Source organism: Pleurodeles waltl, chromosome 3_2, assembly GCF_031143425.1.
Source record: "Pleurodeles waltl isolate 20211129_DDA chromosome 3_2, aPleWal1.hap1.20221129, whole genome shotgun sequence".
Classification (NCBI taxonomy): domain Eukaryota; kingdom Metazoa; phylum Chordata; class Amphibia; order Caudata; family Salamandridae; genus Pleurodeles; species Pleurodeles waltl.
The window spans coordinates 119,416,567-119,435,642 of NC_090441.1; the positions used below are offsets into that span (position 1 = coordinate 119,416,567).

The 19,076-nt window shown below is 46.2% G+C and overlaps 1 protein-coding gene across 4 annotated transcripts in view; it reads right to left on the bottom strand.

The window, feature by feature from the left end:
- CUX1 (cut like homeobox 1) overlaps window positions 1-19,076 on the bottom strand; it is a 1,145,546-nt gene that overhangs the window by 627,022 nt on the left and 499,448 nt on the right. For all 4 annotated transcript variants that reach the window (XM_069226953.1, XM_069226954.1, XM_069226952.1 and 1 more), the window contains exon 11: window positions 4,949-5,137. In XM_069226953.1, coding sequence (XP_069083054.1) covers window positions 4,949-5,137 — 189 coding nt within the window. The remainder of the gene's footprint in view (window positions 1-4,948; window positions 5,138-19,076) is intronic.

A 19,076-nucleotide genomic window follows, 5' to 3' on the forward strand; every position in this document is an offset into this window, starting at 1 on the left:
GGATCACATTGGTTGTCGTCGTCTAAGTCCTGACACTTTACGTGTAGTTCAGAAGGACTGTGGGCAATACCAAATGGCCCTTCCCCCTCCAAGTCATCCTCTTCCAAAAGATTTGCAGGAATTAAAGGTGACACTTTACTAGGGGAAGTGTGCGACAGTGTCAGGGATTTCAATTTTCCATGTTTCTCTACAATCTTTGCTGTCGACGGACCAGTTGACGGTATTGTCGATGCTGGCGTTGTCGACGGTGCTCGCAGTAATGACTGTGACTCTCGTCGACAAAGCAGTCATCGGCGGTAAGGGTGTTATCGTCGACAATGGTTTAGTTGCGGGATTCGTCGATGGAGGTGAGGAGACGGTGATTTTTAGTGTCGACGATCTGACAGAGGAGGTTGTCGACGACAGTGTCATTGTGTTGTGCACATAAGAAGTACTGCATGCTGTATAGACCGTCGTCGCTGTAGAGGTCGTTGACGATGCAGTGCACAGCGTCAATGTTGTAGTCGACGATTTCCTCAACGGTGTCATCGTCGGTTTGACAGATGGCTTCTTCAAAGAATGTTTAGTCGTTGGGGGTGGTGCAGGGGGTGCAGAAGAAGCAGCTTTTTTACCACGTTCTGACGAGGCAGAATGTTATCTTCTTTCTCTGTGGGAGGATGCAGACCTCCTGTGAGGAGAAGTTGAAGGGCTGCGAGCTTTGTAAGACCCATGTTTAGTCTTTTTCAAAGCTTTTTTAGGCTGGTCCTCCGTATGACAAAATTGAGGTGATCTGCCGCTTTTTAAAAGTTTTTCTGGAGGATGTGGAGGAATCCTCGCTGTCAGAACCAGAAACAGGATCTTTCCTAGTTTTTAATTTCTGGAGCCAAATGAGCAGCCTGCCCTCCTTGTCCTTAAGGGTCTTGCTAGAAATTGTCCTGCTTACCTCACAATCCTTAACAGAATGGTCTGGATAAAAGCAATATATGCGGTTTTTGTGGGGATCCTCAAATTGAAGCCTTTTCCTTCCACAGGTCTTGCAGGCTCTGAAGAGACTTTTACTCTCTTTGTCTGACATGGAGATTGAAACAGAAATTAGGTCTACAGCAGACCAGAAAAGAGGCTAGGAAGCCCTTGACTGGTAATCGCAATATTTTGAGGAGAATAAAGTACCAGAATTTATTTCTGAAAGGTGTGACCTAGCAGATCTCAGAGGAGACTCCATAGCACGATATGCAGTAGAAAATCTTCTCATAGGAGCATTCAAGAAGGAAGGGCATCCTGATTGGATGAAACCTGGTTTGGGTCTTTTTTCTCAAATTGACAACGATAGGCACTAAGGTGGCAGGCCTTAGGCCTTGATAAACTTTAGTTATCATTACATTGCTATTATAATACACCGGGGGACTCCCATCTCGACGACGGAGAGGGATTCAAGCATGTGAATCTATGAAAGTTCCAAAACTGGAGTAATTATAATAGCATCTGAACCTATGAAAGAACTAAACCTGAAGATCAAACTAGTTCCAATTACATGCCCTCATCATCTTCAAGAGCAGCTACATCATAAGCAAGGTCACCATGAAGGAATCCACACCTTTTTGGATTCCACGCTAGCCATCCTGGCAGATTCTGAGATGACACCTGTCAGTATATTAGCCGAGTGGAAAAGGAAAGATACAAAAAATACACACATAAAAACCCCAAAAAACAGGAATCTGACCTCTCTGTCTACACACACAAGATCTGGAACAACACCCCAACCAGCGCTGGTCGAATCCTCCTCCTCTTCACAACAGCGCTACAAAAGTCACACTGTCAAATAGCACTACATATAGAAGTTTCCTTTTGGGACTACAGTAAACCCCGCTTCGCCAGACTGTCAACAACCATAAACTTTAATCATGGCTAGCGGCGACATAATGCTGTGATGGCCTCACATAGATTTACAATCACTCTTTTACACATTTGGGGCCAGATGTAGCAAAGGTTTTTACCCATTCTGTGTCAATAGGAAAAAGTGTTCGTACATATGGCCCTTGGATACGTACTAAGAGTTAAACTAACTTTTTGCACTGCCATGGTGTTCGCACAGTGCTGTGCAAAAGCTTTCAAAAGGTGGTTTTAAGATGTCCAAATACATGTTGCTCATTAATTTTAGCATCCTGATATTTTTCTTCTCTCTTTAACCATTTGTTTTCTTTTTTGAGTGCAGATTTGAACTTCTACTTTGGACCTTTTCTTTTCTTTTTCTTTTTTTAGAGCAGCTAGTAACAGGAATATTTTGGCAAATGAAGGAACAATCCCACCGTTTTTTCTAACAGGGTGTTTACACCCTTCTGCTCCAATGAAATCGTGAGGCTCTTAGAGGGGTAGTTGAAAGAAGGGATTTGAATCTGATTGAGTAGCACTTTTCAGCAACCACCTGTCTCATTGTGTTTTTAATCAGGTGATATATGATACTTTCCTCAGAAAGAATAACACAGAAGGGGAGAGTAATGAACAACTGCTTTGTCGGAGGCTTTTCAGAGGTCACCAATTGTTAATGGCCACCTTTACCTTTTGCAGATGTACTGTGCTCACATGGCTCCCTTTGTTGCTGATGGGGCTATTGAGGGATATGAACCTTCTGCAGGTCACGTACTGTAAGAGGGAAGGAGGTTATCGACCTGTAACTCATCATTCAATATACGTCCCCATAATCTTTGTCAGGAATGACTAGAGTTTTGGAGCAGACCTGAATAATTCCTCCATGCAGCAGATCTCTGGAATGCTCTGGATCTCTGGCCAAATGTTCATTAACAAAACAAGCCCAAACATTTTCTTTTGCCACTGGGACAATGTATGGCGACTTTGAGGGGTTCGGCAATGCCAAATTTGGCACCAAACATATGGATGCTAGTGTCTTAAGGTCACAGGCTTTGTTGGAAGCTGCACCAAGGCCAGAGTCTGTGGAGAGTTGGCGAAGGGTGACTGGCGGGTCTCAGGGTCAAAACTACCAGAATCCACAAGCCTACAGGAGCAGGTTTCACCCTTGTGGAGTGGTTGAGCTGGTGACAGAGAGGTCCTGGAAATATCCAGTATGGCTGTCAACATGCTTCAACCTGTGTGTGATGTGCTGATAAAGTTGTGATCTCCAATTCATCTTTTTTAATGTCATAATCGTCTCTTCCATCAGAGTAATGCTTTGAGGCTCTAAACAGTCCAGGATAAGAGCCATTTAGATGACAAAAATGATGATTTCTCCTTCCTATGGAGTTTTTCAATTTTTCTTTTTTTGAGTGGGAAGATTTCTGAGTAAACTATTTCCTGTCCTGTCTCTCTGATATCCTTATAGTGCATTGGTGAACAGATGTTAAGGCCAAGGGTCTCATGTCTGGAGTAAAGATATCACTTTCAGATGTAGTATACTCCTTACAAAGACATCTTCTGACACAGGGTTTAACCCTGGAATCCTTCGAGGAGACATCTGCCCTAGTGGTTGCAGAAAGCTGAATCACTGAGGAGAGATCTAAATACACACTGATGAGGTGCAGAAAAACGGAAATAGACACTATTATGTTGGATGACACCTTATATAACTTGCTGTCTTTCAATCCTGGCCTGGTAGATTGGCAGCTGAGTCCACATGGTGCCACCTGGCAGTGCAGGAGAGTTATTACTGCTGGAAAAGTTTCCAGATTCAGGCCCTCATTCTGACCTTGGCGGTCGGCGGAGAGGCGGCGGTCGGACCGCAAACAGACCGGCGGTCAAAAAAATGGCATTCTGACCGCGGCGGTCACCGCCGCGATCGACCTCCACTTCCCCACTCCGACAGCCACGGCGGTCATGACCGACGGGCTGGAGTCTGCGCACTCCGGTCCGGCGGTCGACCCAAGACCGCCAACGGTATCATGACCCTGCTTACCGCCGCGGTTTCTGGCGGTCGGGAACCGCCATGCGAACCATGGCGGTAGGCACTATCGGGGCCAGGGAATGCCTTCCCTGGCACTGATAGGGGTCTCCCCCACCCCCACTGCCCCCGAGTCCTCCCCCCACACCCTCCACCCCCCTGCCACCCCCCAGAGGTGGTACGAACCCCCTCCCCACCCCCACCCCGACATGCACATACACGCACCCCGACATGCACACACCCCCAACATGCACATATACACACCCCCTACACACACACATACACAACAGGGACACATACCCGCACACATACATGCCGACATGCGCACCCGCCGAACTACACACATTGCCCATAGGCACAGCAGCACTCCCCGCCCGCATGCACGCACTCACACACCCCCTCTACACACTCACACGCACACCCCCATGCACACAACACCCCCCCACCCCCTCCCCTCACGGACGATCAACTTACCTTGTGCGTTGGTCCTCCGGGAGGCGACAGGAGCCATGGGGAGGTGACCGCCAACAGAAGACCGCCAACAGAAGACCGCCACACAGAAATGTGGGTCGTAATTCTGTGGGCGGTGTTCTGCTGGCGTGGCGGTGGAGGTTGACCAGTCTCCACTTTCCCGCCGACCGCCAGTGTGGCTGCTGGCGGTTTTCCGGCGGAACGCTCCCAGCGGTCGGAATGCGCACAGCGGCATACCGCCGCGGTCGGCGGTCTTCACCGCGGCGGTAACTCGGCGGTCTTGCGAAAAGACCGCCAAGGTCAGAATGACCCCCTCAGTCTAGAACCAGGAGGATACTCCTAAGGAGAGAAATCTGAAGGAAAAAGTACCCATCAGAAACACCTGTTACAGGATTGCAGGATATTTCAAGGTGAGGGCCTATGATGGCCAACAAACCAATTACCATTTGTAGAAATAAAACATTTGTAGAAATAAAAAATTATTACAAATAAAGTGAAAAATAAAAACGTTTAAGAACACACTATCCTCCGTTAGGTAACTATTGCTCTACAAAATCTGTTTACTAAATCTGGTGAGCACAGGACATGATGTGTACAAGAGACTCTTACCTTAAGAGTGCCATTCTTTGTGTTCAGCTGTTGTTCAAGCTGTGATATCTGGCTCGCTGAACTCTCACGAAGTTTGCTTAAGCTTGCCTGTAACCTCTTTACATCTTCCACAAGCTGGGCAATTTCGCGCTCCTTTGCAGAAAGTTCAGCTTCCAAGCCAGAACGAGCCATCACCTCTGCTGATTTCTCCTAAAAAGAAGAGGAAAAATAACCATTTTTAAAATTTTTATTACTAATCCTCACTAAAGTAATAAGCACTAAATTGTCTTGCCGACATGTGTTTTTTTTTTTAGCACACGCATAGGCACACACAAACATGGATGTATGCATATATTTACTTCCAACAAAAGCTCACAAAGAAGAAAGCAGCACTCTCAGGATTACTTCCTCAATTCACCATTTTCTCAATCGTTTTACCAGTTTATTTAGTGCAGTTTATTAAACGGGATGGGGTATCTGGGGAGCTGAAAAAGGGTGGAGCTTAACACCCCAATCCTCCACCCTCACACCCATATCGGGCTGGGTTCCCCAGGACTCCACTCCCCGATAATGAATATCCAATTGAAAACCGCCCCTCCGCCCTACCCCACACACCTAGAACCCTGGTCCACAGGGGGAAGGGGGCATGAGGGTGTCAGGCTTTAGGGGGCAGGTTATCCTTACCCTGCCCTCATATAACGTTTTTTTTAACCCATTGCAGGACAGAGGACTGGGTATCTAAGTCCTAAAATTGCTTCAACCACATATTTGTTGATGTGGTGGCAGCCAATAAGATAATATATTCTGAAACTGCCGATGCTCTGTGGCATGATGTATATACATCACAAAAAACATGCTTTCTAGATACATTTTTAACTTTCTGCCAAATGTGGTGTAATTCTGTTCAGCCATTTTTGTGGTATCTGTTTAATTTTCCAGAAGCTGTTGAGGTGGATGAGCGTTTTTTTTGCAAAGTTTGTAACAAACCAAATAATCAGTTTCTTATGGAAACGTGGTCCTTATTATAACTACCCAGTGTGGTGGTCTCCAGTAGGTAGTTCTAGTTAAGACCTAGTATCCACATGAAGAGCATTTTTGATTTGCCAGTAACTTTAGCACCGTTTGACGAATCTCCACAAAATTTTCAAAACTAGTACGACTCCCTGGAGATCAGCAGCTTTAACTACAGGCTTCTAATGAGCAATTAGAGAGATAACTTTCTGAATAAATGTAAAAGTATGGCACAATTGAACACCATACTGATGGAATAGAAGTGGTAAACAAAAATAATTTTCTACTGAGGATACTGCAGTAAATAAGAGAAATTAGGAAGCTTCTTGACAAGTAAGTCTTCCAAAATGGCCACCAGAGAAAAAGAGAGCCCAAACATAGCACAAATATCCTCCAAATGTAGTCCAAGTATAACCTAATGACAAAAGTGTGCAAAACACTTAAATATTTAGTTTTTTCTGCAGTTTTATACAGCACAGACTAGACTCAAAGGTATTGCTGTGCTTTACATGAGCATCAGTTACATTACACAAGGACAGATTCATTTTGGTTTGATTTGCGCAGAACCACAGGACGTCCAGTTGACGCCAAAGCTCGAACCTGGTTCCCGAGTTGCAAAGTCTGCAGCTCTGGCCGTAACGCCACATCCTCTCCCTTAAGTGTAACATATAATAAAGTGATCAACTGGATAAAAATTTTTTTTAAAAAGGGGGAAATAATTTAAGTGCTTTGTCGATATTTGAGAACTCATACAATGTGTCCTCATTTAAATTTTTAGAGCACTAACCATAATTTCTATGGAAATAATACCCTCTCATTTTTATAATTTCTAAAGGAAATGCTTTAGGCATTATAGTTTTGGTTTCATCAATATGACATCAGGTGTTTCACACTTTTGTAATAAATATAGAATGTTAGCAATCTAGATGCTCATGCGAATACTGTGGGGAGGCACAGGTCAGGAGCATGGACTTGGAAAACTGAGGGCAGGGAAAAGGGGGCAGAGGCAACAAGTTGACCATGCTGGGCAGGCAGGAGGGTCAGTGGCAGCACAACAGACCATGGAGGGCAGGAGAAAGTGGAGCGGGGCAACAGGACATCGAAACTACTACAGAGGGGACAGGGCCATGCACATGGACAACAGAGAGCAGAGGGGAAGTGGCAGGGCAGCAAGCTGAGCATACTGGACAGACCGGAGGGACAGCTGCAGCATAACGGACGATGAAGGGCAGGAGGGAGGGGATAGGGAGCACGACAATGGACCATACAAGGCAAGAGGGAGGGGACAGGGGCCTGCACATGGAAAACAGAGGTCAAGAGGGCAGGACAGGAGCAGCAAGCTGACCATGGAGGGTAGGCCAGCTTGGCACTGGAAGAACAACACACCACAGAGGGCAACAGTGAGACTATAATGGCGTACACACGGACAACCGAGGGAAGGTGGGATGGAGTCAGGGCAGCAAGCTGACCACACAGGGCAGGTAGGAGGGGCTTTGGCAGCACAGAAGATCATGCATGGCAAGCAGGAGGGCTAGTGGAAGCACAACTGCCATGGTGGGGAAGAGAGCAGGGGTAAGCACAAAGGACCATGGAGGACAGAAAGGAGTGGGAAAAGGCTGGACACAGACAGGAAAGTGCAGGGGAAGTGAGCTTCACAACAGACCACACACGGCAGGCAGGAGGAGGTGTTGCATCACGACAGAGCAAGGACGGCAGAAGGGAGTGCCATGGAACTCAGACAGGCAGTGTGGAGGTGGCAGGTAAATGCAGGAGCTATCTGACCATGCTAGGTAGGCGGGAGGGGCAGTGTCGGCTCAACAGAACACTCAGAGTAGATAGGAAGGGCAGTGGCAGGCCAATTGAACATGGTGGGCAAAAAGGAGGGAGCACGGGCATGCACACAGACATCGCACAGCAGGGTGAAGGAAGGTAAGGGCGTCAAGCTAAGCACAGAGGCTAAGCAGATGGAGCACAGAATTGGGCAACGGAGGGCAGAAGGAATGGGCAAGGAAACAAAGCTAAATGGAGGGCCGTGGCAGCACATCAGACCATGCAGGGCAGGATGGAGGGGGCCGGTGCATGGACTCGGACAAGAGAGGGCAGGGAAGAGGTGAATGGGGCAGCAAGCTAATTGTTCAGGGCAGGCGGAAGGGCAGTGGCCTAACAACTGCCACACAGGGCTGTAATGAGGGAGCAGGGACATGGACAATGGATGCCAAGGTGGAGGGAGGCAGGAGCAGCAATCTTGGGTGGGGGACAGCACAATGCCAGGCCAGGGCTGCGTCCAACCACACTGCTACTTATCTCACATGTTACATCGCTCATGATACATCTATGACATCACTGATAATATCACTAACATTTGCAGTAAAACTATTGATGAGAAAACTGTGTACAGCAACAGTCAAAGACAACTATAACAGTCAATGTCAGTAGGAGGCGTTGGAAAGTGAAGTGTACAACACTGTCTCTACATTGTCACTCCCACATTGTTAGTGGTTTCATCTGTTCCTGTTGCAGGTGTTAGAACCAGCCACACAAGTGGGGTGCAGTTTATATTGACAGAGGTGTGATAACGCTAGGTTGATAGGAAATTTGTGGATCTCCACAGCTTTCAGGACGTTCTCTCATAGAAAAATTAGGAAAGGAAAATGTTACTTACTAAGTAGACATCTGCTTGTGGCATGCAGTGCGGTAGATTCACATGCTTTGCATAAGTCTGCCATCCAGTGTTGGGTCTGGAGTGATACAAGTTGTTTTTGTTTGAAGAATCTTTTTGAGTCACGAGATCAAGTGACTCCTCATCTCTGTGATCCTGCGCAAGGGCATCGAGTCCTTTGTTAGATTGTCTTCCCGCAGGCGGATGAGGTAAAGAGTGTATAGAGAGTAAAAAGAAAGAGATGTCCATACAGTGTATTTACGTATATACAATATTTACATGAGAATGCAACTGCAACGGCCACAAGAATCCGGAGTGGAGGGAAGGCGCATGTGAATCTACAGCACTACATGCCAAGAACAGATGTCTACTGGGTAAGTAACATTTTCCGTTCAATGGCATGTGTGGCTGTAGATACACATTCTTTCCATAGACTGTAAAGCAGTCCCTCCAAGTAAGTGGTGGCTAGCCTGTAGGAGTTGCTTGAAAAAGTATTCTGAGCCCTGCTTGGCCAACATTGGCGTGTTGTCATGCTAAAACATCTAGACAATAGTGTTTAGTAAATGTATGTGGTGTAGACCAAGTAATAGTTTTACATATGTCTGCTATTGGGATGTAACCTACGAAAGCGATAGACGCACCTTTCTTTATGGTGGAATGTGCTGGAGGGGTAATGGGTAACTGCTGTTTGTCTTTGGCATAGCAAGTTTGAATACATTTGACTATCCACCAGGCTATACCATTTTTTGATACTTGGTAACCTTTATGAGGCTTTGAAAATGCTACAAAAAGTTAAGATGTCCTAAACTGCTTGGTCCGGTCAATATAATACATAAGAGCCCTTTTCACATCTAGTGTGTGAAGAGCTCCCACTGCAACCGAGTCTGGGTGTGGGAAAAGACTGGTAATTCAACTGACTGATTAATGTGAAATTACTTTTGGAAGGAATTTAGGGTTTGTGCAGAGAGCTACCCTATCTCTGTGTAACTTGAACAATGGTTTGTCTAAAGTTAGAGCCTGGAGTTCACTCACTCGTCTTAGGGAATTGATTGCCACTAAAAAAATCTACTTTCCACAAAATAAATTGTAAGGTTCAGGCGTGCATGGGCTCAAAAGGTGGACCTATGAGCCTAGTAGGTAGAATATTAAAATTCCAGGATGGTGCTAGAGGAACCCTGTGTGGAATGACTCATTTGAGGCCTTTCATGAAGGCTTTGATAAATGAAATTCTGAATAAGAGATATGTTGTCTGTTTTGGAGGTAAGCAGCTAAATGAAGACAAATAGATGAGGGTGCTAAATTTGCCTTTTGTAAATGCAGCAAATAACAAACAATGACTTGGACTAAGGCTTTGCATGAGTTAATGTGTTTAGGCATACAGTAGAATACAAAAACATTTCTACTTCACAGCATAACACTGTACGTGTGTAAGGAAATGCCTCCTTGGCATGGTTGCCCCCTGACTTTTTGCCTTTGCTGATGCTATGTTTACAATTGAAAGTGTGCTGAGGCCTGCTAACCAGGCCCCAGCACCAGTGTTCTTTCCCTAACCTGTACTTTTGTATCCACAATTGGCAGACCCTGGCATCCAGATAAGTCCCTTGTAACTGGTACTTCTAGTACCAAGGGCCCTGATGCCAAGGAAGGTCTCTAAGGGCTGCAGCATGTCTTATGCCACCCTGGAGACCTCTCACTCAGCACAGACACACTGCTTGCCAGCTTGTGTGTGCTAGTGAGGACAAAACGAGTAAGTCGACATGGAACTCCCCTCAGGGTGCCATGCCAACCTCTCACTGCCTATGCAGTATAGGTAAGACACCCCTCTAGCAGGCCTTACAGCCCTAAGGCAGGGTGCACTATACCATAGGTGAGGGTACCAGTGCATGAGCATGGTACCCCTACAGTGTCTAAACAAAACCTTAGACATTGTAAGTGCAGGGTAGCCATAAGAGTATATGGTCTGGGAGTCTGTCAAACACGAACTCCACAGCACCATAATGGCTACACTGAAAACTGGGAAGTTTGGTATCAAACTTCTCAGCACAATAAATGCACACTGATGCCAGTGTACATTTTATTGCAAAATACACCCCAGAGGGCACCTTAGAGGTGCCCCCTGAAACTTAACCGACTGTCTGTGTAGGCTGACTAGTTCCAGCAGCCTGCCACACTAGAGACATGTTGCTGGCCCCATGGGGAGAGTGCCTTTGTCACTCTGAGGCCAGTAACAAAGCCTGCACTGGGTGGAGATGCTAACACCTCCCCCAGGCAGGAGCTGTGACACCTGGCGGTGAGCCTCAAAGGCTCACCCCTTTGTCACAGCCCAGCAGGGCACTCCAGCTTAGTGGAGTTGCCCGCCCCCTCCGGCCACGGCCCCCACTTTTGGCGGCAAGGCTGGAGGGAACAAAGAAAGCAACAAGGAGGAGTCACTGGCCAGTCAGGACAGCCCCTAAGGTGTCCCGAGCTGAGGTGACTCTGACTTTTAGAAATCCTCCATCTTGCAGATGGAGGATTCCCCCAATAGGGTTAGGATTGTGACCCCCTCCCCTTGGGAGGAGGCACAAAGAGGGTGTACCCACCCTCAGGGCTAGTAGCCATTGGCTACTAACCCCCCAGACCTAAACACGCCCTTAAATTTAGTATTTAAGGGCTACCCTGAACCCTAGAAAATTAGATTCCTGCAACTACAAGAAGAAGGACTGCCTAGCTGAAAACCCCTGCAGAGGAAGACCAGAAGACGACAACTGCCTTGGCTCCAGAAACTCACCGGCCTGTCTCCTGCCTTCCAAATATCCTGCTCCAGCGACGCCTTCCAAAGGGACCAGAGACCTCGACATCCCCTGAGGACTGGCCCTGCTTCGAAAAGACAAGAAACTCCCGAGGACAGCGGACCTGCTCCAAGAAAGGCTGCAACTTTGTTTCCAGCAGCCTTGAAAGAACCCTGCAAGCTCCCCGCAAGAAGCGTGAGACTTGCAACACTGCACCCGGCGACCCCGACTCGGCTGGTGGAGATCCAACACCTCAGGAGGGACCCCAGGACTACTCTGATACTGTGAGTACCAAAACCTGTCCCCCCTGAGCCCCCACAGCGCCGCCTGCAGAGGGAATCCCGAGGCTTCCCCTGACCGCGACTCTTTGAATCCAAAGTCCCGACGCCTGGGAGAGACCCTGCACCCGCAGCCCCCAGGACCTGAAGGACCGGACTTTCACTGGAGAAGTGACCCCCAGGAGTCCCTCTCCCTTGCCCAAGTGGAGGTTTCCCCGAGGAACCCCCCCCTTGCCTGCCTGCAGCGCTGAAGAGATCCCGAGATCTCTCATAGACTAACATTGCGAACCCGACGCCTGTTTCTACACTGCACCCGGCCGCCCCCGCGCTGCTGAGGGTGAAATTTCTGTGTGGGCTTGTGTCCCCCCCGGTGCCCTACAAAACCCCTCTGGTCTGCCCTCCGAAGACGCGGGTACTTACCTGCAAGCAGACCGGAACCGGGGCACCCCCTTCTCTCCATTCTAGCCTATGCGTTTTGGGCACCACTTTGAACTCTGCACCTGACCGGCCCTGAGCTGCTGGTGTGGTAACTTTGGGGTTGCTCTGAACCCCCAACGGTGGGCTACCTTGGACCAAGAACTGAACCCTGTAAGTGTCTTACTTACCTGGAAAAACTAACAAAAACTTACCTCCCCCAGGAACTGTGAAAATTGCACTAAGTGTCCACTTTTAAAACAGCTATTTGTCAATAACTTGAAAAGTATACATGCAATTTTTATGATTTGAAGTTCCTAAAGTACTTACCTGCAATACCTTTCGAATGAGATATTACATGTAGAATTTGAACCTGTGGTTCTTAAAATAAACTAAGAAAAGATATTTTTCTATACAAAAACCTATTGGCTGGATTTGTCTCTGAGTGTGTGTACCTCATTTATTGTCTATGTGTATGTACAACAAATGCTTAACACTACTCCTTGGATAAGCCTACTGCTCGACCACACTACCACAAAATAGAGCATTAGTATTATCTCTTTTTACCACTATTTTACCTCTAAGGGGAACCCTTGGACTCTGTGCATGCTATTCCTTACTTTGAAATAGCACATACAGAGCCAACTTCCTACAACGTGCCTCTTTAAGTACGTCCATCCGTTCTACCTGTAAATTTAAATAACCAAACTCTGACTTCAGCAGCCATATCGCAAGGTTGAGCGTTTTGGGGTCTGAATTCCTGATATGACCTTGATTTTGAGTGAGAAGATCCTGCCTGTTGGGGAGTTTCTCATGGGAAACTATGGACAGATCCAGAAGTGTTGTGACCAAGGTTGACGTGCCCATGTGGGAGCTACAAGGATTATGGTGAGTAAGGTTTGTCTCAGTTTTTGCAATAGAGATGGAATATGTGGGTGAGGCGGAAAAGCGTAAGCAAATATCCCTGGCCAATTCATCCACAGAGCATTGTACCTGGACTGAGGGTGAGGATATCTGGAGTCAAAGTCTTGGCATTTTGTATTTTCTGCGGTGGCGAACAGATCTATTTGAGGTGTTCCCCACTTTTGAAAGTACTGATGAAGGACTTGAGGAAGGAGTTCCCATTCACAGACTTGTTGCTGCATCCTGCTGAGGAGGTCTGCAAACTGGTTGTCCATGCCTGGGAGATACTCTACCACCAGATGAATGCGGAGGTGAATTGTCCACTTCCATATTGTTTGAGCAAGAGGGGACAATTCTGAAGAGCGTATCTCCCCCGGTTTCTGCAGATGATACATGGCTGTCATGTTGTCAGTGCGGACTAGACTCACTTTGTGGTAAAGTTGAGGCAGAAAGGCTAGGAAAACTGACTGCAACTCCAAGTAATTGATGTGGGAGGTTTGTTGAATGGGATCCCATAGTCCTTATATGGTGAGGTTGTTGAGGTGAGCTCCCCGGATTATGTGTGACTATAAGGGGACTCTCTTCCCCCCCACTTTCCCACAGACCAGGGGCAAATAGCCCAGCAGGAATAGGACTGCCGTGGTTTAGCTTTCCACAGGTAGGCTCACCTCTTTTTTCACCAGAGCACCTCTTAATGAGGCAGCCCTACAACACATCTTCCCTTCATACTTAGTGTATATACTTAGGGATCCCAGGCCCTGATGAATGCCGCCAGACCTCCTCTGGCTCTCGATAGTGGGCAGAAACATGTTGGCCATTAACCAACAAATAGGTGACCCTTCGAGCCATTATTCTCAGTAGGTGTCCCATCACTTGTTTTTAGCCACACCAGCAGTCACCACGAATAAAGATGTATTGTCACACAGGTGACTGACTAGGTGTTTTCATACTTTCCATAGCACAACTGGATCCCTTGTTTATCCAGATAACTCTAATCTCAGTACTCCCTACGAGTTCTTTTAACAGTGAGGTTGAGTCCATACAGGAGGCACTGATACTATATAGTGTGTGAGACCACCTAGTCCGTAAAGAAAAATTCATTTCCCCCTTCACAGCTACGTTTGACACACTACCAAGTCTCGAAGTCTGAGATCTAAGGGCCAAGGCCAATTTCTTTGCCATTGGTCCTCAAATCACACCCCATACTTATTGTGTATATGGAGGTGAGCTCCCCGACCTGTCTGTGATGCATCTGTAGTCAGAGTGATTTGAGGCACAGGGTCCTAGAAGGGTCGCCCCTTGCAAAGGTTGGTCAGAGAACCCAAACCTGTCTGTGATGCGTCTGTAGTAAATGTGACTTGAGGCATAGGGTCTAGAAAAGGATGCCCCTTTAAGAGGTTGTTGGTGTTCCATTACTGCAGACAACAGTGAGTTTGGCAGTCTAACAACATTAGATCTTCCAGGTGACCCTGTGACTGAGATCACTGACAAGACAGACATTGATGTAGGGGACGCATGTGAAGTCTGTCATGGGGAACTATGGTGATAAAAGAAGCCATCATCCCTAACAGAACATTTTGTCTTCTCAGATGTGCTGTGACGACTGCCAAGCACTTTGTAAATACCCTGGAAGCTGTAGTGGCTCCTAAGAGAAGGACCTTGAACTGGTAATGTTTGCTTACAATGACGAATCTTAAATATTTTCGATATGGAGGTTGAATTGAAATGTGAAAATAGGTCTCCTTTAGATATAGAGCTGTCAAAGTCGTCTTGCTGTAGAAGCGGGGTGACATCCGGAAGGGTGACGATGTGGAAATGTTCTGAAATTATATATTTGTTTAGAGGTCTGAGGTCCAGTATGGGTCTGAGAGAGCCGTCCTTTTTTGGGAACAGGAGGTAGAGGAAGTATACACCTGAACCGTGGATGATTTCCATGTGCCAACAGCTCTAAGTGCATTGAACACTGTTGAACACAAGAGGCTACTAGATCACCTACTGCGCTTGGAATCAGGGGCACTGTTCTTACATTCATTCAACACATCTTAAGAAACCAGACCACTCAGGCAGCAATGGGAGAATTTGCATCACAGAAAAGGTACATAAGTGGTGTGCCCCAATAGTCTGTTTTGTCAACTGCTGCATATCCTACACAGCAGGAACAGTACATCTAAAAGTTTACTGTTCACAGATCACACACCTCGCCTAAGCCAGGCAGCAGAGTCTCAACTGACTAAGGTCTCCCCTGACAACCACAGAACTATTGCTGTGATTGGGTTCCATAAAGACTACAACACATTCTTTCCTTCATAATGAAGGAAGAACATAGTCAAAATGGCAAAAGCTTGAGACGAAACAAGCATGGTATGCATGAATAATAAGCACAATGAATACCTGTGCAATGGTAATGAAATATTCTCAAATGACTGCACAACCCTGGAAACTACAGAACCATTGACGATATGGGACTCCATAAATAGGCAGACTACAATACACTTATTGTTTAACCTTTTACATAGTTCTGCGTGCACATACAATCCCTTGGCCTAAACGCACTGATATATGCTGACAGGCACAAATACCACTTGCGATGGATGGTGATCCAAAAATAAGAGCAAAAAATGTTTATAAGTTTATGAAGCCTGTACAATTTTACATGATAAAAAATGAAACTACAGCTGAATGGGGAAAAAACTGAAATTTCTGCTCAAGCCGCCTGAAGTTTGGAATCAAACATTTTAGCCATCTTCTTTAGGCAAAAATAGGACAAAAAAAGTAAACGAAGTACTGTGATCTTGTTTTTTTCATTTAAGGACACTGAAACGGATAAGGAAATGTTACTTACCCAGTTAGCATCTGTTTGTGGCATGTAGTGCAGTAGATTCACATGTTCTGCATACTCCTGCCCTCTAGTGTTGGGTCTGGAACAGTGTAAGTTTATTTCTTTAAAAATCTTTCAAGTCATGAGGTATAGCAGCGACTCCTCTTGCTGGTAATGCGCATGGGCATCAACTCCAGTGTTAGCTTGTTTTACTGCAGGCGGTTGTGAATGGAGTGTAGAGTAAGTGTATATAAAGATATGTCCATGCAAGTAAAAGGTGTGAATGAAAAGTAAATGAACTGCAATAACCACAGATTTCCAGAAAGGAAGGCGGACACATGTGGATTTACAGCACCACATGCCCCAAACAAATGCTTACTGAGTAAGCAATATTTTCCTTTTGATGGCATGTGTGGCCATAGCTACACATGTTCTGCATAGACTGTAAAGCATTGCCTGCCATAAGCAGTGGCTTACCTGTCAGGGTTGGAGTCGTATGGAAAAGTGTACTTAGCACTGCTTGCCCTACATTAGCTTGCTGGTGTGCTAATACATCCACACAACAGTGTTTGGTAAATGTGCGGGGTGCAAATCATGTAGCTGCCTTACATATATGTCAGCTATGGGAATAATTTCTAAAAAGACTATAGTTGCTTACTTTTTTTGAGGGGAGTGTCCTCTCGGAGGAACAGGTATAGGTCTTTTGGCTTTCGCATAGAAAGTTAGTATACATTTTAATATCCACCTAGCCATGCCCGATTTTGATATAGGATTGACTTACTGTGGTGGTGAAAAGGCAACAAAAAGTTGTTTGGTTTTCTGAAAGTTTTAGTTCTACTGATGTAATACATTAGCTCTCTTCCAACATCTAACGTATCAAGAGCTCTCTTGGCAACAGAGTCTAGGTGAACGAAGACAAGTGGCAATTCTATAAATTGGTTAGAATGGAATAGAGATACTGCCTTAGGTAGAAATGTAAGGTTTGTGTGAAGAACCACGTTATCTGTGTGTGCTTGAAAGAATGGTTCTTGTAAGGTTAAAGCCTGGAGCTCACTAATATGCCTAGGCAAGGTGACAGCAACTAAGGTACTTACCAAGTTAAGAACTGCAGAGGCGCAGGAGTGTAGAGGTTCAAATGATGGACCCATGAGTCTTGTAATTATATTTGAAAATTTGAAGAGGGCACCAGAGGAGTCCTTGGGTGAATCACTCCCTTAAGCCCTTCCATGAAGGCTTTGATGACTGTAATTTTGAAAAGTGAAAGATGCCTGTTCTGAAGGTAAGCAGCTATTGCAGCAAGATGTAACCTTATGAAAGTGTAAGCTAAGTCTGCCTTCTGCGAGAGAAAAAGGTAGGAAATAATGTCTTGCGCTGTGACTCTGAAAAGGTTCATTTGCCTTAAATGGCCATAGCAAAAAAAAAAAAAAGCCATTTGCTGCGTAACATGCTTCTTTAAGAATGTCCATGCATTGTGCTAAGTAACGGTGTCCAAATTCTATGATGTCAGGATCCAAATCGCAAGATTTAGTTCCATGGGATTTGGGTGCCTGATCTGTCCCTGGTTCTGAGTGAGAAGGTCCGGGTTGAGGGGAGGTTTCTCATGAGAAACCACTGATTGTTCTGCTAGGGTGGTGAACCAGCGCTGTTGAGCCCATGTGGGAGCCACTAGTATTAATGTGAGGAATGTCTGCCTGAGCTTCTGAACCAGAATGGAAAGAAGAGGAAGAGACTGAAAAGCGTAGCCAAATATCCCTGACCAGCTCATCCATAGAGCAGTGTCTTTGGATTGAGGGTATGGAAACCGGGAGGCGAAGTTTAGGCATTTTGCGGGATACGAACACGTCAATGTCTGGAAATCCCCACCTTTGGCAGTAGGGGAGTAGGACTTGTGGGTGGAGTTTCCACTCGTGGACTTGAGGCTGCATCCTGCTGAGAAGATCAGCAAAATTGTTGTGTGTTCCCGGGAGATGTTCTAACAGATTGATGTTGTGTTGTAGAATCCAACGCCAGATTGCGATAGGCAAAACAACTGTAGAGAATGTGTCCCCTCCCCCGTTTCTGTAAACAATACACGGTTGTCATATAGCCTGTTATGATCCGGACAACCTTCCCGATCAGGTGACGAGTGAATGCTTTCAGAACTAGTTGATCAGCTAGACGTACCAGGTAGTTGATATGGAGACCATAGTGTTTGTATCCCAGAACCCTCGGACTCTGAGATCCTGAAGGTAAGCACCCCAACTGGTCTGGATGCATCCATTGTCAATATGGTTTTAGGAACAGAGTTGTTTTTGTTCCACCACTGCAGAGAGCGATGAGTGTGGCTGTCTACCAACACTAGATCGTCCAGCTGACCCTGTGACAGAGACCATTGTTGTGCTAGACATTCCTGCGGTGGACGCATGTGTAGTCGTGCATTCAGCACTATAGCTTTGCATGAAGCCATTATTTTTAGAAGTCTCATGACATTTCTGACTGTCACTTGCTGTTTGGCTTGGAAACAGGATATTTGTGGTTGAAAATTCTGTATTCGTGCTGCATTGGAATAGGATAATCCCATATGAGTGTTTAGAATAGCCCTGAGATAGGGTTGGATCTGCAGAGGCCAGTCGTCCAGATATAGAAAGACATGAATGTTTTGTCTGCATAAATGTGCTGCTACTACCGCTAGACACTTTGTGAATCCGTGAAGTGCAATAGTGACTACAAATGGGAGAACTCTGAACTGATAGCGGTTGCCTGCTGTTAGAAACCTGAGTTATTTGTGATGTGCAGGCATTCTGTAAGCTTAGTGCTGAAAGGAAATTGGCCACGTTGGGGAAGTGGGATCTTTTACATGGTCCTGGAGGGTGACAATGAGAAAATGCTTTGACATAATGTAGTGGTGCGCGATCCTGCATTATCTCTACCTCCGAGTCAGAATCCTTGATAGGAAAGGCCTTTTCGTCAGCCACAGAGGCCTCCTGGAATTTCTCTTCCTGTTCAACATCCTGCTGTTGGAAAATATCAGGTGTATCTTCGACTTCCGGTCCCTGCATTTCCCTGCAATGTGATCTTCCGATTGCAGTCTTTTTAGATCTAAGGGATTGACCAGCCTCGCAGTCCTCTTCTCTGTGGTTGGGAGACAAACAGATATTGCAGACCTGATGTTGGTCAATCCGTGGGAACCTTGTGTGGCACCTTGGACAAACCCAGAAAGGACTCTGATCCCTCAGCAGGGCATTATCTATCTCAAAGGAATCAAGAAAATGGTTATCCCAAAGGGGTTCGGATCAAGCGCGTTGATCAGATGGCCGAT